Raw genomic sequence first — 23,303 nt, 5'->3', positions numbered from 1 at the left:
TATATATATATATATATATATATATATATATATATATATATATATATATATATATATATATATCGGAGTGGTCTTTTGTTGACAATTGTTGCCCATCAATCAGCAACAGCATCTCGCGACAGATGCGCGGTGTTGACGGCATTTGACGTGTCTCCGTCAACTCAAAAATGGCGGAGGCCGTGGAGGAAGCTCTTCAAGGCAGTTGGTGAGACAATTTGATTTTGTATTTACATAAGATGAGACTTTTTTTTTGGAATGTCAAACATTTTTACTGCCGTCCTCTGACACATAGTGATGTATAGTGACCAGAGACGAGTTTACGTGTCTTATCTGCTCTGCTGAATGCTAATCTAATACCAGACTGCTATCGTTTATGCTCGTTGGCTAGCCAGCTAATCGTTAGCTAAATTGGTTCTTCAAGATTTAAAGGCGAGACTCGGACACTCACACAAATGACCCAGGAGGGTATTTATCAAACGACGTAGTTAAGTTTTTATGGGTTCATCACCTTTAACCAAATATTAGTAATTTCGTCGGCAAAACCGCTAGCTAACAACTAACTTAGCTATAGCGGTGGTGTTTGTTCCAGTTGCAATTTCAACTACAGTTCATATCCAATTAACATCTAAATTAGCGCAACCTAAAACCTCCGTTTGTACCTGGATAGGTACGAGGGCGGTACAGGAGCTTATAGCTTATTACTGGACGGCGAGTTAAATTTGAACAGCTGGGCTACGAATCAACCACCTCGACTCGTTATCATGTTTCAGGATGTTTCACTGGGATGGGAAAGTCTCCTCTGTCACTTTTAGTTGGTGTGCGACACATGCACAACAAAAAAAAAGATATCTATTGCCGTAAAATGCCATTAATTTAATATGGTATTGATTAACTGTACATAACAGTAGAGGTGCCTGTTCAAGTAATCACACAGGTAAACAAAGAGGAACATTTCCTCTAATTAAAAAAAGTTGTTATTCAAAGAATTATTGCAACTAGTTGATCAACTGTTCTTCTTTTAATTCTTTTTTTTCCAAGTAGAATGATCAAATATTCACCAGTTGCAGCTTCTTTGTGATATGTCTTTTGTCAAGACACAGTATATGGGGATTTATACTGTTGTAAAAGAAAAAAATTGAATATGAAATCCTGATGTTTTATGTATCTAAAAACACGTGTGATAAAATAGACCATCGCAAGCCCCTAGCAAACATTCATTGTTTGATCCTTTTGTATGAAATTCCCTTCAGTGACTAATCGAAAACAATATTTCTGTTGAATTATTTGGCAGACCTGTTAAGCATAATTAGCTTTAACCCATTATTTAGTGTATTAATTAAAAATCTGATTACATACAAGATATCACAATCATAGATTTATGATGAGACTATGTCAGTTGTTTCCAAGCATTGTCAAATTTAACACGTGATAACATTTTATTTTGGTTACTTATATTAAAATTGAACCACATCTATACTCAAAGAGACCATGTTCAGCCTGTGTGATCTCCCTGTCTCTTCAGGGACCAGGATCTAGCTGAGGCTCTGGATTCTGGAGGTTCTGACATGGAGATGGAGAGAAGCATCATCCAGGACCAGGAAACATCTGCTCAACACAGGGCTAAGATGTGGAAGGTGAGAGATGTGACAACTACAGAGAGAAACCCTCCCTGATGCTTTTTTTTTATTGCAACCTGTAATTCCACAAATCTGATGATAAAAGTGACATTCATCAATAAAAACTGTATGACCTGACACAAGTGCTGCTGCTATAATTAGTCCACTGCTGATGGGATGGTGAGTCTCAGAAGTCAACAAACCTGAAAAACAATCCGCACATACTAAACATATGTGTGTCTTAATGACACGCCCACTCCACTGACAGCTTCCACTTGTGTATGAATCCACATAATTGTGACGTCAAGTTAACAGGTACAACAACCCTAGGCTGTCACAAATCCTCCCTCAACGAGGATGATAACATCTAGTTTTACTGAATACTCCACTGAGATGCGTTCCTACTATTTTACAAAAATGTGATGGATAAAACATTAAACACCTGGTTCAGGATAAGCCAGTTCAATCAAACAGCACCACAAACGATGCCTCCAAAATAAAAAAAAAAAGCAGTAAGTCTCTCAATGTGATGTTTGAGGGCTGTTCAGCAAATGTTTTTCTCCCTTTTACTTTTTTGTTTTAGAATTTTTTTTAGTTGTATTGTTTAATTGTATGAAATGAATAAAAGTGCTGATCAAAACAATTTAAGAAGAGAAAAAAGGAGTGAACTACTGCTGGTTTTGGTTCTCATTTTGGCTCTTTCAGATTACTTGAAGGCTCAGTAATTGTCCAATTATCTTTGTGACTTGGCAGTGAAGTGAAATGATAGCAAATATATTGCATTCATCATCAAAAATAGTGACACTAACCCACATAAAATATCTCAATGATTTAAGTTTGTTTATATATCCTTCGTCTGGACATGACTGGACTTGTGGTTGATTTTCAAAACATGGCAACAACTAAGGCTACTCATACTGTTCTGGAAACACTGAATGCTTTTGAAATCACATCATTTTTCTAACTTCATTTGTTTTTATTGTTTGTGTCTGTTTTATTTTCAATAATTCCTGTGTATTTGAACACGGCTTCCAACTAACGCTTGGCCGATTGACCCCTCTCCCATTTCATGTAGACAAGGAGTTGCCCTTCTGCTTTCTTGTTCCCTTCATTTTTGTTTGTCAAGTTCGATGTCATGGACACAATCACTCACTCAGGCAGCACACCAGAAACCAGTTACCCAACAACAGCAGGAGGGCAGTGACAGTGTTTCTCTTGTTACTAGTTTAAAACGCCTGTCTGTTTCTCAAACTTCACTCAACTTGGATGCAGACAGATTTGCCAGTGTTTCACGCAGCAGTTACCACCTTCAGTTGCCTCCATCATAGAGGATAGTGGAGTCCCAAACCCCTCATTGTGTGTGAGTGGTGGCAAATGATCACGTCCACATGGGTTAGTTGTTCACATCAATGCTGATGTGAGCTAATAAACATCTGTGTCTGGTGAGGGACCTTTTTAAGGAGTTAATGCTGATTGAGCCCATTCCCTTTGAAGGCACGAGCCTTGGTCTAGCTCATCATTTCCACCAGATAAAGAACTAAAGCATATTCCTGCTGGGACCAGTAGAGTGCTGTTAAATCCAAATTAATCCAGCCATCCATTTCCTATACCAGGGGAAGTGAAGATCGAACCAGCGACCCTTTGGTTGCTAGACGGCAACTCTGCCTCCAAGCCGGCCCTTGGTCCACGTTAAGTCTCATGTTAATCCATTCAGCCACATTTCTTAAAGATGAGTGGTTACTTGGTGGAGCAGCAATTGAGTCGCTGACAACAACTCCTGCTGACCAGTCTCAGTTGCTGCACATTCAGCTGTAATTGAATTGTTCTTTGTTGGCAGATCGCTCTAAATGTCTCCGGAAAGGGAGACAGCCTTTTTCCCTGGGACGGGGTCCTGGATTTACCCGAACAGACTCTCATTCACAACCGCAGTCAGCAGCTCATTGGTGAGTACAAGCATGTGGCACTAATTCTTTTAATGCGAGAATTTCACCGTTGGCTCCAAAGAAGGCAGAAAGGAATGATCATTCAATGATTGATTTTGCATTCTGAAATGGTTGGATTATTTAATCCTATTAACTGTGGAACTGTGATTTCATTTGTTTTAATTAAATGATGCTTCTTGAACAATGCGTGATACACCAGTGAAATTAGTTTAAGCACATTGAGTAATTAACTATCCAAAGAGCTTTTTATGGACACACAGCTTTGATTCCAAAACACTTCCAGATGAGGCTGCATATCATGTTGATGTGGAACACATGACACACACGTACACACTCACCTGCAGGAGAGGAGACTTGACGTTTTTGTGCTAATTTTAGATTTCAGTCAGTCTGCTCCTCTGAAAAGTCAACAAGTCCTGGTACTGCTCAGAATAGCACGCATCTGATGAAAGGGATTCCATTCAGGGTTTTCATGTTGAATGCCACGTTTCACTCCCTGGGTTGATTCCTGTGATTAGACCAGCTGGAAGCATCAGAGGAGGAGAGAACTGAAATGGTGTCCGATGTTGAGTCAGTCATCACCTTCTACTGCAAGTCTCGCAACATTAGCTTCATGCCGGAGCTGAGCTGGCCGCACCTGCTCAAACCACTCCTGGGGCTTCGGCTCCCCCGCAGTGACCTCTACAACTGCTTCTATGCAGTCATGAACAAATACATCCCCAGGTGAGTCACCGCAGTGCTCTCGTCTTGCTTCATTTTCTACTTAGACACTGTGTCATGGTTTGTAATATGTTTCAAATCTGTCCGCTCAGGGAATGTGCGGCAAACGGGCGTCCCTTCCACCTGTACAGACTCCTGCTACAGTACCACGAGCCAGAGCTCTGCTCCTTCTTGGACACCAAAAAGATCACACCAGACTCCTACGCCATCAACTGGGTTTGTTTGTATTTCTGTTCATCTTTGCGTTTCAAAGTAAAAGCAGGTCGCCATCATTCACGGATGATTAATCTACACGTGTGTCTTTATTCCCCAGCTTGGCAGTCTGTTCTCCAGCCACTGTCCGCCTGATGTCACTCAGACGTTGTGGGACTCCTACCTCCAGCAGGCTGACCCTTTCCTAATCTTCTTCCTCATGCTTATCATCCTTGTCAATGCCAAGTAGGTAGTCACTACTGGAAGCTACACAGGAGGTACTTGGACAACTTCCATGAAAAATTGACTTGTGATTTGATTTACCCTCAGAGAAACCATCCTTGCACAAGAGGGGGGCAACAAAGAAGACATCATCAGTAAGTTTGCTTTCTGTCTTTTTTTATCTGTTTGATGTCATGTTTCTCGTCACATGAGCAATGTTTTCTCTCTCACAGAAATGCTCGAGGCATCTCCCTCTCTACTGGAAGCTGAGGACATAGAAGATTTGTTTTCTCTGGCCCAGTATTACCAGAGCAAGACCCCACTGTCACTCAGAAAGGTACAGAATTAGTATTTTAGGGAGCCAAGACTGCAAACAAAGAGGACACATTGGATAAAAGTGCTGTTCTTGCTTGTTCTGCTGTCTGGTAGATGCACCAGAATCTGTTTGGGAGCAGCCTGGTGGCTCTGAAAGAGGAGGACACGGACTTGAGTCAGGCGTTGTGTCTCCCTGTATCTGTTCCTGAGATTCTGCAGGCCAACCAGCAGCAACAGGTCAGCACCACTTTCCACTCACCTGTAACACAGCATTTTAAACTAACTCAGCAAAAGAAGATAAGGATAGATTTCATTCTTCAGGATGGGGTGCGTTTCTTTGTGGTGGATTGTCGGCCTGCTGAGCAGTACAACGCTGGGCACCTGTCCACTGCATTTCACCTAGACTCAGACCTGGTAAGTGTTTGGTAACGCTGTAATAAATCCACTTAGTTGTTGTGCAGTCAGATAACCTAATATTGGAGAAGTTGAATGTGTAGCATAGTTGTCTGATGACTTCCTGTAGATGCTCCAGAACCCATCGGAGTTCGCACTCTCCGTGAAGTCCCTCTTGGAGACACAGAAGCAGTCTTTGGAGTCGGGCTCCATCGCCAGCGGGGAACACTTGTGCTTCATGGGCAGTGGCCGAGAGGAGGAGGACATGTACATGAATATGGTCTTGGCTCACTTCTTGCAGGTAAAGAGACCAGAGACACTTGAGAAGAGAAGAAAACCACACTGATTTGTTTCGTCTAAATTGATCCACTCTTTCTGTAATAGAAAAACAAAGAATATGTCAGTATCGCTAAAGGAGGCTTCATGGGTAAGTGGCTGAATAATTTATGATGCATTGTTAAGTCAGTTTGGATTTCGTGAAGAGCTGGAAATTCACATAGATGAGTCTGATTTCAGCCCTGCAGCAGCATCTGGTTGACATGAACATCGAGGGCCTTGACTCTTCATACGTCCATTGGATCGTCAGTACATCTGGATCTCACAGCAGCCTCAGCTCGGCAGATGTATGTGGCCAGATGTCTCGAAGAGCAAACATCAGCTCAGACTTGCTCTACTTGCTTACATGGATCATTCTCTGATTGTAACAACACAGGGAGAGTCTCTGGGCAGCTCTGGCGATGGCAAAGGTGTCAAGTCTTTGGTGAACAAAATGACGTTTGCTCTCAAGTCCAAATCAGTGAACGTAAAGGAGAAGATGATCAGCTTTATTGAGAATACCTCTACCCCTGTCGACAGGTGAGAAGCCACTTTCCCTTCTTCAGACCTCTTTACTTCTTGTTTTCTGGGGGTGTTGATGTTGAGCTTAAAACTGGTGATACACTCCACAACTTCTGAATTTCGGGAGTTCTTACAAGATTTGTAATTGCGCTGAGTCTCTCCTACCTCCTTGTGCAAGTTGGCACAAAAATCGTAACGTGTGATGGGGGTACATTGAATGTGCAGATTTCTCACAACATGAGTGACTCAAACATGAGGAGGTGGAAGAGTATATGTTGTGAGCCTGTGTTATAATCTCTACTACCATATCTGTTGCACCTAGCATTAGCCTAGATAGCCTAGCCTTGGATACCTTTACCAAAAGGAGTTGGATTCACTTGCCTCCAACTTGTGTAGAGTCCATACTCACCATGTCTACCCCTCCATCACTTCACACGAATGTCTTTTTTTGTCTTTGTCTGGCTTTTTTTTTTGTTTTTTGTTTTGGATGCATTTAAAAACAGTTGCTGGCCCCTTCAGCTCCATGTTTGTTTAATCTTCCAACTTTTATTTTCATAATTCTGTTGCACTTCGTGCATTCATAATTTGGTGCAGTTGTTAAAAGGGTTTTTTCAGTCTTCATAAAAAATCTGCTGCATCCAGTCACTTAGTGTTTCGTCTTGGTCTTTTCACCAGCTGTTAGGATGATGAAAGCTGTCTCGTGTATTTGGAGTTTTAGGGTTATCAGTATGTTCTGAAAATAAATGTTACATTTTTCAATTTCCCTCAAACTTCAGGATTATTATGTCTTTACACCTCCTAAAATGTGAGAACGTTTGTGAAATTTTTTTGCAAATTTTTCAATTTAGTTTCAGCCTCCATGTAGCGGATAATCCTTAATTTTTCTTCTTCTTTTTTAAAAATATTTATATTTCACCATCCCTTGTGCCTTATTCCATGCTAGAATATCTTTCAATCTGCCCTGGCCAGAGAAGGTGATTCCTGATCGGTAAGAGTTCCCTTAGTAACGTTGAGCTGTTTGTCACCAGCATGCCCACTGGCTGTAGACCTGTACCAGTAGCCAGGGTAGTAGGAGACTTGGCCTGTGTCACATTCACGCATGCCGCCCCTGACGCTACCACTCAAGCCTAGAATAACTCACACAGTGCACACAATATGATAGTTTTCTGTCTCCATGCTTCCACTAACCTCACGTGGCTCTGCTGTTCAGCCGCCAGGATCACTTACTCATCTGCACATCTGCAACTCACCAAGGCTGTTGTCTCTTTCTAGTATTGAGGGGAACACCTCAGCTTCACTGCTGTTTGCTTATAGATGCACTTAAGTGTCTTGACTTCCATCTCATAATTGTTTGCTAGCCAGGGCTATACGGAAAGGATGAAAAAATACAAAGATTTGCTACAGATAGCCCTGATTATCATGCAATTTCTGTCAATCTGTTGATAACTAGTAGGAATGTCTCATTTAACATCTTTCTTCACATTGAATAGGTGAACTTGTTGCAGTAGTGGGCTTTCATGTCTTCATGTCATTGCTGTTTGTGTTCAATTTTGCTGTTATTTAACGCGACTTTTCAATCTCAGGCATTGTTGTGTCTTACCGTGTCTGTCAGTGCTGATGTTTGGCTCTTGGTTGCACCGTTGCCTTCTGTCTCCAGACACGTGAGCAGCAGCGACCGTGTCGGCAAACCCTACCGGGGAGTGAAGCCCGTCTTCAGTATCGGAGATGAAGAGGAGTACGACACAGGTGCGGGCCGGGTGATGACATCGGCACCCAAAGATTTAACATGTGATGAGCATTTTATTTATGAAAAAATTACAGAACAGTCTCACACTGATGCATACCCCCTTCTTCCATAGATGAGATTGACAGCTCATCCATGTCCGACGATGACAGGAAGGAGATTGTCAACATTCAGACCTGGATAAATAAGCCAGATGTGAAACATCACATCCCGTGCAATGAGGTGAAAGAAACTGGTCACATGTTCCCCAGGTGAGTTGGTTAGTGAGATAGATAGATAGATAGATAGATAACACTCTGAATAATAATGTCCTACTATATTTTTTTTAGGTTAAAGTACATGTTTAAAATACTTCAGTGATATTTCCTCCTCCTTCATTAAAAAATCTAAACTCTCTGACCATTGCAAATATTCTTTATATTAGTATTTTAGTTTGATACCATCATGGCCGCCCTGTACCATGAGTACACAACAGGAAATGGGCTTACAGTCATTTCCATTCAAGTCTCACACGTTTGGACGTGAGCAGAGGCTAGGATAAAATGTCAGATTGTGCACACATTTTCAACTCCGGTGACGCACAGTCAACCTGGTGGAGTCTGAGGTTTGCTCTGAGAACTCTCTGACCTTCTAAGGTCTTTCTAAGCATCTGCGGTCACGTGTTAATTTAAGCACGGCTAGTGACGCTGAAACAGAGCAGACAGGTCACTCCCTCCTTTTGGCCAGATTTTGCTTCTCCTTGTTTTAATAATGGAGAATCTATTTTTGTAATCTGCAGATGGGGATTTCTGCACTTAGATCTGTGCCTCTTTCTCTGCTGGATTGATAGATATGGCCCAGGAAGTTTAAGATTGAAGCATTATTGGTTCCAAACTACTTGTGGTCACACACAGTTTTCAGGATTGCGCATCAATCCCAGATTCACGGGGAAGTTTCCTTCCTCAGCAGCCACATGACAACAGCTCTCTTGTTGCAACCACATTCTTTTGGAAACAAAACAAATTGTGGTTTATGGAACATGTTCCTCACGTGACTTGGACAGGATGATTCCTTGTTGCAAAAGTTGCCTCAAAGAGGATTTCATTAAAAATGACTAAACCATGATTGTTGTTTTTTTTCCAGCCACTTGTTAATTACAGCGACACACATGTACTGCCTGCGGGAGATCGCCTCCAGGAAAGGCTTTGCCTACATCCAGTCCCGACAGGCTCTGAACTCTGTGGTCAAAATTACATCCAAAAAGAAGCATCCAGAGCTCATCACATTTAAGTTTGGCACCAACAACTCAGCAGGAGTGGAGATCTCGGCAGTTGAACGGTGCGCGCGCCTCTGTTACACACTTAAAAGCTGATGATGATCAGGAAGACCCAAACTGGGTGGGATTGAAGTCACATGTTGTTTTTAGACTTAGGTTTGTGTTCAGATGTACAACAAACCAGACCAGGCTAGTTTATTCCTGCCTTTATGCTAGGCAGGCCAGCTCCTCTAGTACCCATTTAGAGATGGCACTTGGGGGTTAATAGTGAGATAAACCTTTATTGTTCGTCGAAGTGTTTGCAACCGCTTTGGAGAATATTTCTTTACCTGACTCAAATATCTGCTGTGCTCTGGCCCTCTAACTTCCTTTCTCCTTCCTTCTTCTTAGGTATTTGATACCCAACGCTGGTGACGCCACCAAGGTCATCAAGCAGCAGATCATGCGAGTCCTCGATGCTCTGGAAAGCTCGTAAAGGGGGTCGGGGTCAACTATGATACAAACTGTTAGAAGAGTCTCTGTCTGCCAAGAGTGAACCCTTCTCGTGTCCTCCCTCCTGGACGGACCCAGCGCAGTGTTGAGTGTCTGCATTCAGGACACAGAGACACACTGCTGGCTGCAGAACTGTGGGACGGGCTGCGTGTGTTGAAATACTTGGGTGCTCCGCCGTCCTCCCACTGTTCTCACACACTAAGTTAAATTTTTTTTTTTTTCGTCTCTGTGTTATTGATAAAACATGAGTGCAATTCCACTTTGAAAACTTCCCTCTGGCCTTAACGTAGCGAACCGACTGACCAGCAGCAAACCTGTTATTATTAAAATTAAGACTGACCCCCCACCCGTTTCACCCAACCATCTTAATTCTATCATATGCTTTGCAGATTGAATTTTGTATGGAGTTGATTTAAGGGTCGTTGATTAGGTCAGGAAGTGAGCATAAGTCACTTATTGTGCAAAAGAAAAAAAAATCAACACTAGCACATGAAGGTTTCTGTTATTGCTTTTGTTTTGTCCCAGCAGGCAGCCTTAAATTGAACTGGAGATTGACGATAGTAAAAAAAAAAAAAAAAAGATATATATATATATATACATACACACAGACTTTGGCTATGTGGTTTTTGGAAGCATATCCTGACAGTTAGAATAGATGGGTTTTCCTGAGGTGGCCTCTCAACCAGCTCACATGGTTTGAAGTCCCCCTTCTGTACCGGAGCAAGCAGACATGATTGATTCCCTGCTTTTACATCCTCCAGGCTCGTCCCATAGCAGCTTTGTGGTGTGGCGTCAAGCAGCAGTCACAACCCTCCAGGTCACGTGAGGGAGGAGCTTCAGTGACTGTGGGTGTGATGAACACAAGCCCCTCAGTGGTTTTCATCCCATTCAGATTCTAGATTGATGAAAACTGTTGGGTAGGAAACCTGTGATTGAAGCATCATCACACGATCATTCTGTATCTCTAATTTAAAATGTCCATTGCAGTAATCTAAGCAGCACTAGTTTGCTCTCATGCCTGTGACGTGTCATATTGGCACCAGCGCTGGCAACAATTTACATTATGGCTGCTTTAATCTTCAACTCTGTTTTTTTTTTTTTCCAGACTTTTACCTGCGTTTTTGCTTACTTGTGTGTTGAATTCTATTTGGGTAGACAAGCCGGGGTGTAACGCGTCGAGCAGAACATCTCAAGTGTCAGCTCCAGTGGAGGGGAATGCATTCTTAGAACCCTCCAGAAGTGAATAGAGGAGAACTCATCCGGACTTAAACCTTAAGGCACATTTACTGTATAATATCGGCAACAAAAACCAAAACTTGAATTTAAGACCGTTCTGTTCTTTCTTTCTTTCTCTCCAGTCTCTTAAAGCATTCCTGTGTACCCCATGCATTGTGTTGTAATTTTGTGATATTTTTCAGTATTCTATTGGCTGAAACATCCTCAACAGTGAGTCTTCACACGACTTTGTAACACCACGAGAAGGATGTCATCACTAATTGAAATGTCTCAAGTGTAATTTGCACCTTACTGTACTGCTATTATTTTCTAAACGTTTGTTTTTAATAAATGGAAATTATTTGACTGCACTTGCACTCATTCATACTGTCACATATGCATGGACTTGTTGAAAGCTCTGATTTGGTTTCAGATGATAAAGATTATTCTTTTTTTTAGGAAACAACTATTTTTTTGTGGGTTTAAATTTTAGAATAGAAAATCAATATGCACGTGTCATATTTCAGGTAGCAGGGAAACTTAAGCCTCAGTTTATTTTTTACAAATGTGAATTTAAAACATGAAAGGGCCTCCATTGAGTCTGAACATTTTCAGTCTGCTGGATTTTACCTGCATGAAAATAATATCCATTACAATTTACTTACTCACGCTTCCATGAAATATTATGAGAATTCTTGAGAGTTTGTATTTTGTTATTTTTATTTGGCCCATGGAAATAAAATAAACAATCTCTGAAAATGGGTGGCCGGGTGGAGCAGTGGTCCTCACTGTGGCCCCCCAGCAAGAAGGTTGTGGGTGGAGCCCCGGCTGCAGCACGGGGTCTTTCTGTGTGAGTCTCCATGTTCTCCCTGTTCCTGCTGGGTTCTCTCTGGTACTCCAGTTTCCTCCCACAGTCCAAAGACATCAAGAGGGACCAGGTTAATCCAGACTCTAAATTGACTGTAGGTATGGCTGGGAGAGCCAATGGTTGTCTGTCTCTATGTGTTGGCCCTGCCATGGACTGGTGACCTGTCCAGGGTGAAGGCTGCTGGGATAGGCTCCACGCCCACCACCCTGAACAGGAGAAGAGGGAGACGATGGAGGGATGGATGGTTTCTCTGAAAATGCTTAAGTCAAATTCCCATTTTGTTTGTGTTCCAAGGTTATCACTCCCGTCGTGCAGACACAGCTGATCCTCAAAATTTAGATTTTCTATCTACTCACTACTTCTGTGCTTATATTCACATGTATATTTTTGATCATATTGTGAGTATGCCTCCGAGCGGCAATCACATTCACTGCTGTCAACTAAATTATTTCTTAAATGTTTGAAAGATGTGATTGGTAAAGTTTTTAGGACAGCAATCAAACATAAGGTGAGCACCGATATATTTTATGTATTCGCTAATATTTTGCTAATAACTGTTCTGCTAGGAACCGTTTAAGCTAAATTTATTGTTAAAATGCCAAAAAAAAAAGTTTTTAATTTTCTTTTTTTTTTTTTTTTTTTTGAGAACGCTCCATGCGTTTGTGGTCGTGACGACACACTTATTCTCCACTTCACTTCACTCTCGCGCTGAATCTGGATTGGCAGCAAAGCACCCGCCCCCTCATGACGTAAGTGTTCCTTTATATTTCACATTAAAGGTTTTTAAATTTACAGAAGCTCGGGTAAAAGTGTTGGAGTCATTAACGACAGATCATTTACATCTGTCGGCGTTTATTATTATTTTCTATTTTTGTCTGAGTCTTTCTCCTGTCACAAATACGAAGTGGCACAATTTAGTAAATTTAAAAACTTTTATTTTGAAAGCAACCGTCAAGAAGCTGGGAAACGCAGGTCCTTTGCTTTTTGCACTGAAGCTAAACAGTAACGTTCCCTGAAGCATTCATGTCTACCTTAGCGAGGGCAATGTCCAGTAGGTACAAACGTCTCTACCGTGTCTTCCGTCTTTTCTTGCTAAGTAGCGCATCTGAAGACTCACTGACAGCATTTACGGTCTAATAATATCAGCTCTTGTCTTTTCCCGACACGCTCCGCTGTTATAAAGTTGTTCCAGCTGGAAACAAAAACACTGCCATGGTCTCTTCTTGTCCCAGAGTTCCGTCTGGCTGTTGTGCAGCTGCAGGTGACGAGCGTCAAAGCGGACAACCTGAGCCGGGCGCGGAGGCTGGTCCGGGAGGCGGCAGGTCAGGGCAGCCGTGTGGTGCTGCTGCCGGTGAGGAGGAGGAGGGAGTGGGGGAGGCTGGGGCCCGTGTTCCCGCTGAATTTTTTTTTAATTTTTATATTTTTTTGGCCAGGGGGGCGGGGGCGCTGTGACCCAACGTGCTCCTTAGGAAGTTCTTGACATTACCTGGCAGGTTGTATACAAGCAGGCCTGTCGCCAGAATTACTCCAACTACATGTCACACTGTACATGTATGGGCTGACCTAGATATTGTGTCATGTGTAATCCTACGTTTGTCGCCACAAGAACTGTGGAGTCAGAGACTTTAAGAGGTTAGCCCTGACTGTAGTACGCAGATCGAGGATTGGCTCAATGTGGGCGGAGCTAAACCTTTGACTCCGCACACTTGCTGCAACCATTCAGAACCTATGCTTAAACCTAACCTCTCTCAATCTAATGCCTAACCCTAACTATTCGGAACCACGGAGTCAAACATTTTGCCCCGCCCACATTTAGCCCAGCCCCGATCTGCGTACTGCAGTCAGGTGCACTTGAACTCAAGCAGCTACACACGCGTCCACAGCTGACTGTGGCCAATGAATGAATGATCCAACTGTTCAAGGACAATAAGCATTTCCCACTTAATTCCTGCCAGAAAATTTGGAAGAGTTCGGCTTAATCTCAAATGATTATAATCTCCAAGTTACAATCCACTGTTCCCTTGCCAGTACAGATGCTTTCGCTCTGTTGCGGTGAATTCAAGGGGCACTTGATTTTCCAGCGAAAGTAACTGAATCGTAGATAATCATGACATCACAATCAGTACTAATGTGCCAATGTTAACTCAAAGATTCACGCCTCAAATGGCTTCCTGCTGTCTAACCGATGATGTTGTTGCAGGAATGCTTCAACTCTCCCTATGGAACCAGCTTCTTCTCTGAGTACGCTGAGAGGATCCCAGGCGAGTCCACACAGGTGCTGTCAGAGACCGCAAAGGAGAGCCAGGTGTATCTAGTAGGGGGTAAGAAGGGCCGCAGTACACCGCCCCATATTGTACCGAGTATCATGTTGTAGACGTTCCTTTTTGGCAGCTGTTTAATCTTGAATGAATGAATGAATGAAGGCTTTATTTCAAACACGTGAATGATATAAATCACACTTCAGCACTTCAGTTGATACTTTGTATGTTTGAAAAGGAGCAGGGAGAAGCATCGGCTTCTTAATTCCTACACCTTCTCCACTTAATACCTTAGTGCCAGTTCTAGGTTATCTCACTTCCTGTGTCCCTTTTTTTTTAAACATAGTCCCAACACAAACAGACAAACAATCATAAACAAACAACAACACCGAAGCCGCTCGTGTCAAACTAAGAAACACATTCGACACTGTGTGTTAGAACATGTGTGACATATTACATGAATGTGTGGAATCATTCTGTAATTTAAGACAGGGTTCATGTAGCAAAAGACACGGAATTTGAAAATAGACATTTCCAGGCCTGGAAACATTGGAAAAATTCATGGCTTTATTTTGGAAAAGTCTTTGAAATTAGCTTCACATACACCTGAGTATTGGAGGACACGCGGTCCGACTTGGAGACATGTCTCTGTTGTGTATCAAATCCTGTAGCTTGTCAGTAATGTTAATAAGTTGTGAAGAGGTCAGTTTTGACAAGATTTCTCTGTTAGTTCTTCATGTGTAAACAGACGTTTCAGAGAATGTGCGGTAACGAACATGTGCGTCAGTAACGTGGAGCGTCATGGAACTGTGTCTGCAAAAATGAAGCTGTAGGTGATCAGGATCCGTCTCCATCATCAGGGGATAAAAAAAGACATCCTCCTGTGATAGTTAGACACTTGACTTGAGCGAAGGGACGCTGTTTTCATGACTGAACCAGCATAAAGAATAGTTCACTTGACAAATACCAACACTTGTGTCATAACTACAGGGAATGAAGTGAAGTCTGGACATGCTAGCAGGAAGTATGTGGGATGGTCAGGTACATCTAAGGATGTCATCTTGGGATTTCTTTCTCTCCAGGCTCCATCCCTGAGGAAGATGATGGGAAGCTGTACAACAGCTGTACGGTGTTTGGGCCTGATGGAGAGCTCATCCTCAAACACAGGAAGGTACGTGGTGCATCAACTCGCCTGAGGTATTTCAAAGACTCCCACTGAAGTGTTTCTCTTCATCCCACAATGTTCAAGATTCACCTCTTTGACATCGACGTTCCGGGCAAAATCCGCTTCCAGGAGTCGGAGACGCTGACCTCAGGAAACAGTCTGTCGATGTTTGAAACACGTATGTTTCTAGACTTGTTCTCGGCAGCTGCATCGCATTGAACTGTTTTGTTGTTGTTGTTGTTTTTTACTGAAATGCTTCTCCTCCAGCGTTCTGCAAAGTCGGTGTGGGGATTTGCTACGATATGAGGTTTGCTGAGCTGGCGCAGCTCTACAGCCGGAGAGGTAAGTGACTGTTGTTAAGGGAACACAACAACTTTTGGGGAAATAATGCTTATTATCCTTCTCAGAACCAGAAAGGAAGATAGACACCCTTCTCTCCTCTGTCCTGGATTAGGGAGGTCAATCAACTGCTAGTTAGCTTAGCACAAAGAATGGTAGTGGGTGGGAACTGTTAGCATACTTCCAACAATAGTCGTACACTTTTCACCAAAACAGTCTTTGCCTGCATTAATATAACTAGTGTTGTGTAACAACAGTTTAATATGATAAGATGTTGTCATTTTAGGATCAGACTTAGTCAGAACTACTTTCCTGAAGGGCGCAGTGATTTGACGCAGCACCTCAAAAGTCTAATTTGACTTCAGCCTCAACCTTGGTTGACGGCTAGAAGAGCAGCTGCCCCGATTCATCATTGCCGACCGGACAAACGAAGATCCTGAATCTTATCGATATGACTTTTGATATGCGAACCCTTCCCATTCACTACCATTCATTTTGCTAAGCTAACTAGCAGTCAGCAGGTCTCTGTGGGTCTCAGCTCTCAAGTGCAGCACAGAGGAGAGGTGGGGTTCTACCTCTAAGTCTAGGTCTGGGGAGGACAGACAAAAAGTGTACGTCCCAAAAAGATCCTTTTAAAGGATGCGTTGGTCCTTTTGGTGTGCAGGTTGCCAGCTGCTGGTCTACCCTGGAGCCTTCAACATGACAACCGGTCCAGCTCACTGGGAACTGCTGCAGAGGGGCAGGTCAGTCTGACAGAAGACGCATCACTTTTCCCGTTACTGGTTGACTCACCTCACTCAACGAGACCATACTTGAAACTATGGAACTGAGCCCACCATAAAATATGTAACAGGAGTGATGTAATACTAAGGAGGAGAGACCATGGAGAGGAAGTAGCTCCAGGCCTGTAGATACATCATCCCTCACAATGAAGATTCAGTCAGAGCTGTATTTGACTGTTGATTACACATCAAGCTGCAGGGATTTTGAACTTCACTTTTATCTCTCTGCCTGTAATTTGACATCCATCAAAGTGTAAGTGTTCTCCTCCTGTTGTTGCAGGGCGCTTGATAACCAAGTGTATGTGGCCACAGCGTCGCCCGCCAGAGATGAGAGCGCCTCGTATGTGGCGTGGGGCCACAGCACTGTAGTAAACCCTTGGTAAGACCCACAGACAAATTGTGGTCCGTGTCATCAGACCGACTCAGATTGAACAACTTGGCAGCCAAAGACAGGAGAGGGGAGTTAGAGAGGGATGTGAAGAGCCAGACCGCCTCAGCCCACTGATCTGGTGCTGTTTACCATCATTTACAAGTTGAAGTAAAATGTGTCCTCCTGAACTGAACTAAATACCAAGTCAAGTACTTCAAAACTGAGCTTGAGTTGATATGTCTCTCCCTCAGGTTTCCTGCATTACTCAGTGTTAAAATGAATAATCTGAATTATAGACCTTATGTTGCACCCTCTCTCTACGTGTCCTGAAGGAATGAGCCTCTGGCCTTCTGGGAATCATGCTTACTGTCCTCTCCAGAGCCAGACATGAAGATACACACCATTCCTTCCTGTGTGTGCGCATTAGAGAGCTGAGACCCACAGAGACTGACTGAGCACTAGCTAGCTTAGCACCGTGAATGTTAGTGGATGGGCAGTTTAGCATACCTCTGTGTGTCCTGCACCGAATATTCTGGGTCAGAAATGTCAGGGTCAGGATCTTGGTTTGTCCAGTAGTTATATTCCACTCTTCCATTCCATCCAAACAGTGCTCTCTCACTTAGTTGTCAACAAATGTTTGGCCAGTTTTGAAGTGTTGTCAAATCACTTTCCCCAGTCAGGAGAGTAGTTCCTGTGCGCTTCCAGAACTACAATATCTCAGTATTTAAAATTGTTATTTCTTAACGAATGTTATGCAGAACTCTAGTTATGTTAATAAAAGCAAAGACTGTTCTCATGAAGGGTATACCCAACGTTTAAAGGAGGGATGCTAACACTTCCCATCCAGTACCATTCATTGTGCTAAGCTAACTAGCAGTCAGAAGCCCTCTGTGGGTCCCAGCTCAGAGAAGGGTCCCTATCTTCTTGTCTGGCTCTGGAGAGCGTGGACAATGAGCATGTTTTTAAACGTGGCGTGTGCCTCTAATAGTTCAATGGTACGTGTGTGTTTGGGCAGATATGTAAAATATATATGTGATAAAACAACAAGGACTGTTGGACCACTTGGACACAGACCACTTTCAGAAATGTTCATTTTTAACTCCAGGACTTAAAAAGGAGAAGACTGTTATTTTTCATCACAGTTGATTGCCTGGATGGTTGTGAAATAACTATGAAATCAGGATCAGCTTTCTCGTGTCAGCTTGTTGAAACCCGCAGGACACTCATTTTTCTCCGAGTGTCTCTTAATACTCGTCATCTGACCAGTCTGTTGTGTGGCAACAGGGGAGACGTCATCTCCAAGGCTGGAGCAGAGGAGGCCGTTATTTACGCTGATATCGGTGAGTTGCTTGTCTCTGCAGGCTGTCACAGTCGCTCCTGTTGTAGTTTCAGCTTATTGTGCAGCTACAGGTTGTCTACAGGTGAATAGGTGTTTCTGCTGTTGTCTCCCGTTCCCAGACCTGCAGTATTTAGAGGACATCCGTCAGCAGATCCCAATCACGGTCCAGCGGCGCGACGACCTCTACACAGTGACGTGTGTGCAGGAAACATCACCCTGAACACCAGACACGAGCTCTGTGACGAATCTGCTGCCACGTCGTCCTCTGCAGCCAAGGGACGGAGACCAAGCTGCTCATTAATTGACGGACTTGATTTGAGCGTAAAAACACAGCTCGCCTCACAGAGCCGGATGGTCCTGCTACGGCTCGGTGTAGAAGCTGTTCGGCACAAGATTCTGTTAGTAAAAGTGTCTGTCTGCCTGAAATCTGTGTCCCTATTTTGATTTCTTTCATGTTATTGGTAGTTGAACATTCAGTTGAATGTCTCTATCAAAACATCAAAAGAATCCATCATATTTTTTTTAATCTTTAATACATTTTGCTCTTTTTGGCTCCTTGAAGATTTAATCGATTAACTAATGTGCAATCCATCATTCTTTTGTGGTTATTAAAAACATGACGGGAAAGAGTTTAAGGTTCGGGCGTTTTTTTGTGTGTTTTTTTTATTAAACCAAGTCACCAATAAAGTGTGAGGAACATTCAAGGAAGTGAACGACGCGGCGAGCGGGGTCGTTGGTCAGCAGGAGCAGGAAATCATCCGCCACAAAAAAAAGAAACCAGAGTGCCCTTTGGGAGCACATATCCTTGGCCAGCCAAACCCAATAATTAAAAAAAGGCTTTTTTAATGTAATGTTCAACAAATCTGACCCAAAGTATAATGGATTCCTCCTTGGCTCCTCCTCCTCCATAGTTTTTGTGTAATCCTGCTGGCAGGCAGGCGCCACTGGAAGCATGACCTTCTCAGCAGAGGTCGCAAGTGTCCTTTTGTCTCAGGTGTAAAACCTGACAGTTGATTCACACGTCAGTCTCTATTGGCTGAAACTTTATCATCTCATCTTCCCTCTGCAGATGTTGTCTTCTGTACCCTGATGACGACAAAGTCATTTCAGTCGCAGCAAACTGTTTTCAGGGGGCACAACAAAAGCACGCCAGCTACGTCATTCTTGCTCCAGGTGTAGTGTCCACAGCTCCATCTCCTCACCAAAGGTTTCATTTCCTCATATGTTGCTTTATCACGACTAAGTGACGTCAGCTCACCCTGATACACATCATTCCTTCTTCCTAACTCATCACACCATCCCCAGCTATTGTTGATATTGTAATTTAGCAGAACATAAACTCTCCAATTGGAAGTTGCTATTCACATTAATTCTTCCAGAAGCTGATTAAACGTGACATGGCTGGTCCACATCAAGGTAATAACGATAATCCAGGGGTCACCATATTTTTTCCTCCCTGTGAAACTGCTGCTGGGGCGATTGTGTTCAGATTAGAACGTTAAAGCTCTCTGCTCTTTCAGTCTCACATTTTGACACGACAGCAGACGACAACAGCACCTCAGTGCAATTATTCAAGTATTTAGCGGAAAAGAGGAAGAAAGGGAAATGATAAATCCTGTACCACCCATTATTGCATGGTACAGTCATGTGACTCAGGAGTTCAACAGGGATTGCCAATACAAATCCTCCTTTGGATTCTTCGGTAAAGCAGGAAACGTCATGGATTCAGGAGTTTTTTAATACAGAAGCCTAAAATTACAATGCTTCATAATTTGAATTTTTATTAAATTGAGGATATTATGCACACCTTTAGATTAATTAAAGTGTGTTTGATTACTTCTGACAGAGGTATGCCAGCACTTGCTTCCCACTCGCACTCATTGTTCTAAGCCAGGGGTCACCAACATAGTGCATGTGGGCACCAGGTCGCCCGCAAGGACCACATGAGTTCCCCGCGGGCCGGTCCTAAAAATACCTTTGCGCCACTCACCAGTGAGCTGCATCTAATTTTTCATATTTCTATTTTTTAATCACGCTTATATTGGTGTGAATTTGAAAATGTCAATAGGCCTGTACCAGATTTATCTAAATATAAAATGGGTTTTTATATATGGATAAAAAACAAATTGTATATATATATATATATATATATACACATATATATACACACACAATATATATATATATATTGTGTGTGTGTCGAACTGGTAGCCCTTCACATTAATTGGTACTCAAGAAGTAGCTCTCAGCTTCAAAAAGTTGGCGTGCCCCTTTGAATGTCATAGCTTGAGGGAGAAATCAAGTGCAGCTTTGGTATGGAAGAAGCATGACGTCACCTCTCACCTGACTCACCTCTTTCTAGACGGCTCTGTTGATATTGCGTCTTCTTCTTCTTACTCACCCTGTCCAGGTGGATCTGATAGGCCACGCCCACTGCCACCATAACCCCAACCACCACACACAGAGCTGTGCTGAACATCCACATGGCCTCCGACGCTCGGCCCACCACCGGACTGTCCTGCCGTCCATCTGAGCGCCAAGAAGAGCCAGACATGAGTGAGGGGCTGGAGACTTACTGCTGCAGCTGAGACGCTCCACTCACTGTCCGTCGATGACAGGGTGCTGTTCATGGGAACGTTCTCTATGAAGCACGACACCCTGGAGTCTGAGGAGAGGTTGAGTGTCAGGTAGCTTGTGATGTTGTAGAGGTGGGAGTCTGGGAGGGGTGTGATCAGGGTCCTCACGGAGCCCTCGGGGGGCTCGTGTACGTCATCGATGAGCCAGTAAACTGCAGGTTCAGGGAAGCCGCCGCTGGAGTGACACACGAAGACGCTTTGATTGCCCTGCGCTGCCGCTTCCCTCTGCAGCAGAGGAGAGCTGAAACCAGCTGTGGGCATCACACGGGGGGTGTTAGTTAGGACAACAACACGCGTCTATTTGTTCCCACAGTTGGATCGACCCTGAGTTTCATACTTGAAGGTTTTCACATCCATCAGTGAATTCTTTTCAAACAAGTGATTTCCAGCGGCGGATTTGTGACATGACAAATATTGTGGTAGACAAGCCGGATGTGGAAACCTCCGGCGCACAAACCCTCAAAATGCAATCAGGTCATGTCATTTTTTTTTAAATTGACACTTATATGTGGTACTTAAACATTTCTGCTCGTCAGACGCTAGGAAGGTCTATTTGTGTACTGCTGCGTGTGCAGAAGGATCTTGCATAGACTGTAGGCTACACACACCAATGTCAATATTCGCCTTATAAAACCACGTTTATATGACATTCACATTTTGTATATTCTCAAAAACACTTGAACAGCGCGAAGGAGTCGTGGTTTTTGTTCATTTCCAGTTGTTGAAAACACAGCAGAGGAGAGGAGAGGATGTCTGCCCTGGTGTGAATACCAGCCCCACGCTGACACACACCCACTCCTCATCGGGAGGATTTGCCATATCGGGGTTTTCTTGTCCCATTTGTGTGTTTGACACTGACCTGCTGTCTGGAGACACACTGAGCACAGCTGGACGCTCTGATTGCCCTGCGAACGGACGGACAGACTGTAATGCACCGTGCCCTCCCTGGGTTCAGCTGTTGGCAGCTCCAGAGAGAAGTTTCCAGTCAGAGGAGCATCAGCTGACATAGCGACGCTGTTAAAGCTCCACGTGTCCACATTAGCCGCCTGTACCCACACAGACCTGAGCACAACTTCGCCGTCTCTCCTCCACTCGATGGAATAATTAACAAAAGGGAAAGGATCCGCGTGAAAGCAGGGCAGAGAGACAGGCTGGCCGACGATGCCGAGCACGCACTCCTCTGGAAGGCAGGTGAGGACACACGTCAGGAACGGTGAATTAATGCAACAAAATTGATCGTGAATAGGCGGTCAACTTACCCACACAGGCGCAGACACCGAGCAAGCAGAGCAGCAATCCCGTGCGCCACAGTGCCACCCGCATCGCCAACCGGAGGCACGTTTGCGCACGCAAGACGCAAAAAAAAGTCCCACTTTTTTCACGCTCAGGAAAACAAAGACAGGTCAAAAACTCGCCTCTGAGACGCTTTCATTCACGTTCTCGTCCATTGCTGTTGCCCTTTAACGTGTGTCATGTTTCCTCACTTCCTCACTGAGCAGGAATTCATTGTGTGTCGTGTCTCGGCTTGTTGTGCCCGCCTGCGCCCTCCCGTCTTCTCCGGAGCGCGAGAACAATCACCAGTGACCTCACACCTGCAGGTTGCTTAGTTCCCATCAGCAGAGCAGTCAGGAGGGACGGTCCGACCTGTTAAACTTCCTTTGGGTTTCTCTCTCTCTCTCTCTCTCTCTCTCTCTCTCTCTCTCTCTCTCGCTCTCTCACACACACTCACTCACACAGGCATCCTTGTACTTATATCTTTGTGAGGACTTTGATTGACGTAATGCGTTCCCTTGCCCGTTACCCTAAACCCAACCGAGCCTAACCATCTCAACTAACTGCCTGACCCTGACCTTGACCCCAAACCTAACCAGAACCTGATTCTAACCCCGACCCTAAAACCAAGTCTTGACCTTCAGATGGCCCTCTGAAGACGCAAGGAGCAGCTAAAATGTCTTAATTTTCCAAGAATGTCCTCACTCTGTTGGTTAAATATGTATCCCAGTTCTCTAAGTGCAAGTACAAACACACACACACACACACACACACACACACACACACACACACACACACAGCTACAGGTAGCAAGGGGCAGGGCCTCCTACATATGTGACTCCTTCACTTCTACACTCTGTATTGTCCAGTAACACTGAGCGTCAGCGTCATGATTCATTGTAATGATCTGCATTTAGTCGTAGGTGTAATTTTCACAGTAATGCTGGATGTCTTACAACATTGTGAGTTAACCTGCAAAACAGTTTGACACAAATGTATATTTCTTTAATCTCCTGGATTTGCAGGGCTAAAATGATATTGTGCGTTTTCCCCTCCCCCTCTCTGTTCAACAGATCAGTGTAAATAACTTGTGTTCTACACCACCTGTCAAAAGTTTGGACACCTTCTCATTCAAAAGCATGAAACCATCAGATTAAATGTTGAACAGTTTCATCTAAAATGTTTAAAAAGCCGTCCTGTCCCTCCATTTGTTGGTGCAAAGACATTTAAAAACACAAGTTGAATGTTTTCCATAGTTGCTCTCACTTTCATTCACACACCTGGGATGATTTCCTTCAAATCAAAAGAAACTGGTAAAAAAAAAAAAAAA

The 23,303-nt window shown here is 43.6% G+C and overlaps 3 protein-coding genes across 6 annotated transcripts; 2 read left to right on the top strand and 1 right to left on the bottom strand.

The window, feature by feature from the left end:
- Positions 1-84: 84 nt before the first annotated feature.
- On the top strand, positions 85-11,315 carry tbc1d23 (TBC1 domain family, member 23). 2 transcript variants are annotated; one of them, XM_086224941.1, is made up of 19 exons: positions 85-205; positions 1,523-1,634; positions 3,454-3,559; positions 4,078-4,282; positions 4,372-4,495; positions 4,593-4,717; positions 4,802-4,848; positions 4,927-5,030; positions 5,123-5,245; positions 5,330-5,422; positions 5,532-5,702; positions 5,786-5,828; positions 5,918-6,024; positions 6,114-6,256; positions 7,182-7,226; positions 7,896-7,984; positions 8,098-8,233; positions 9,105-9,299; positions 9,628-11,315. In XM_086224941.1, the coding sequence occupies exons 1-19, from the start codon at positions 168-170 to the stop codon at positions 9,710-9,712; spliced, it is 2,091 nt and encodes a 696-aa protein (XP_086081067.1). In that variant the 5' UTR covers positions 85-167; the 3' UTR covers positions 9,713-11,315. The 2 variants fall into 2 exon arrangements, with proteins under 2 accessions (XP_086081067.1, XP_086081068.1); XM_086224942.1 differs by lacking the exon at positions 7,182-7,226.
- A 1,441-nt stretch (positions 11,316-12,756) lies between these two features.
- nit2 (nitrilase family, member 2) lies at positions 12,757-18,692 on the top strand. Of its 2 annotated transcripts, none has more exons than XM_086224940.1 (10): positions 12,757-12,863; positions 13,045-13,163; positions 14,013-14,073; positions 15,153-15,241; positions 15,320-15,413; positions 15,503-15,577; positions 16,239-16,317; positions 16,637-16,735; positions 18,011-18,066; positions 18,185-18,692. In XM_086224940.1, exons 1-10 carry the CDS (start codon positions 12,836-12,838, stop codon positions 18,283-18,285), a joined length of 801 nt encoding a protein of 266 aa, XP_086081066.1. In that variant the 5' UTR covers positions 12,757-12,835; the 3' UTR covers positions 18,286-18,692. The 2 variants fall into 2 exon arrangements, with proteins under 2 accessions (XP_086081066.1, XP_086081065.1); XM_086224939.1 differs by having other exon boundaries at positions 14,013-14,133.
- Positions 18,568-22,337, bottom strand: LOC147250316 (ICOS ligand-like). Of its 2 annotated transcripts, none has more exons than XM_086224938.1 (5): positions 21,961-22,337; positions 21,561-21,881; positions 20,668-20,952; positions 20,467-20,594; positions 18,568-19,151 (listed from the first exon to the last, which is right to left on the bottom strand). In XM_086224938.1, the coding sequence occupies exons 1-5, from the start codon at positions 22,022-22,024 to the stop codon at positions 19,113-19,115; spliced, it is 837 nt and encodes a 278-aa protein (XP_086081064.1). In that variant the 5' UTR covers positions 22,025-22,337; the 3' UTR covers positions 18,568-19,112. The 2 variants fall into 2 exon arrangements, with proteins under 2 accessions (XP_086081064.1, XP_086081063.1); XM_086224937.1 differs by having other exon boundaries at positions 18,582-19,151; positions 20,418-20,594.
- Between the last annotated feature and the right edge of the window lie 966 nt (positions 22,338-23,303).

This window comes from Aulostomus chinensis, chromosome 14 (genome assembly GCF_037954235.1).
Source record: "Aulostomus chinensis isolate RoL2024-O1b breed Wild chromosome 14, RoL_Achi_v1.0, whole genome shotgun sequence".
In the NCBI taxonomy this organism is placed as follows: Eukaryota; Metazoa; Chordata; class Actinopteri; order Syngnathiformes; family Aulostomidae; genus Aulostomus; species Aulostomus chinensis.
This window is presented reverse-complemented; position numbering and strand designations above follow the sequence as displayed.

Excerpts from the sequence above, each read along its gene's own strand:
- tbc1d23 (XM_086224941.1), top strand. The coding sequence starts at position 168 with ATGGCGGAGGCCGTGGAGGAAGCTCTTCAAGGCAGTTG. Across the intron at positions 4,718-4,801 it reads ATCATCCTTGTCAATGCCAA|AGAAACCATCCTTGCACAAG; the intron begins GTAGGTAGTCAC and ends ATTTACCCTCAG. Across the intron at positions 7,227-7,895 it reads GAGAAGGTGATTCCTGATCG|ACACGTGAGCAGCAGCGACC; the intron begins GTAAGAGTTCCC and ends TTCTGTCTCCAG.
- nit2 (XM_086224939.1), top strand. The coding sequence starts at position 12,836 with ATGTCTACCTTAGCGAGGGCAATGTCCA. Across the intron at positions 15,242-15,319 it reads TCATCCTCAAACACAGGAAG|ATTCACCTCTTTGACATCGA; the intron begins GTACGTGGTGCA and ends ACAATGTTCAAG. Across the intron at positions 16,736-18,010 it reads AGCACTGTAGTAAACCCTTG|GGGAGACGTCATCTCCAAGG; the intron begins GTAAGACCCACA and ends GTGTGGCAACAG.
- LOC147250316 (XM_086224937.1), bottom strand. The coding sequence starts at position 22,024 with ATGCGGGTGGCACTGTGGCGCACGGGATTGCTGCTCTGCTTGCTCGGT. Across the intron at positions 20,595-20,667 it reads CACCCTGTCATCGACGGACA|ATGGACGGCAGGACAGTCCG; the intron begins GTGAGTGGAGCG and ends CTTGGCGCTCAG. Across the intron at positions 19,152-20,417 it reads ACAGAGCCGTCTAGAAAGAG|GGTACAGAAGACAACATCTG; the intron begins GTGAGTCAGGTG and ends TGTCGTCATCAG.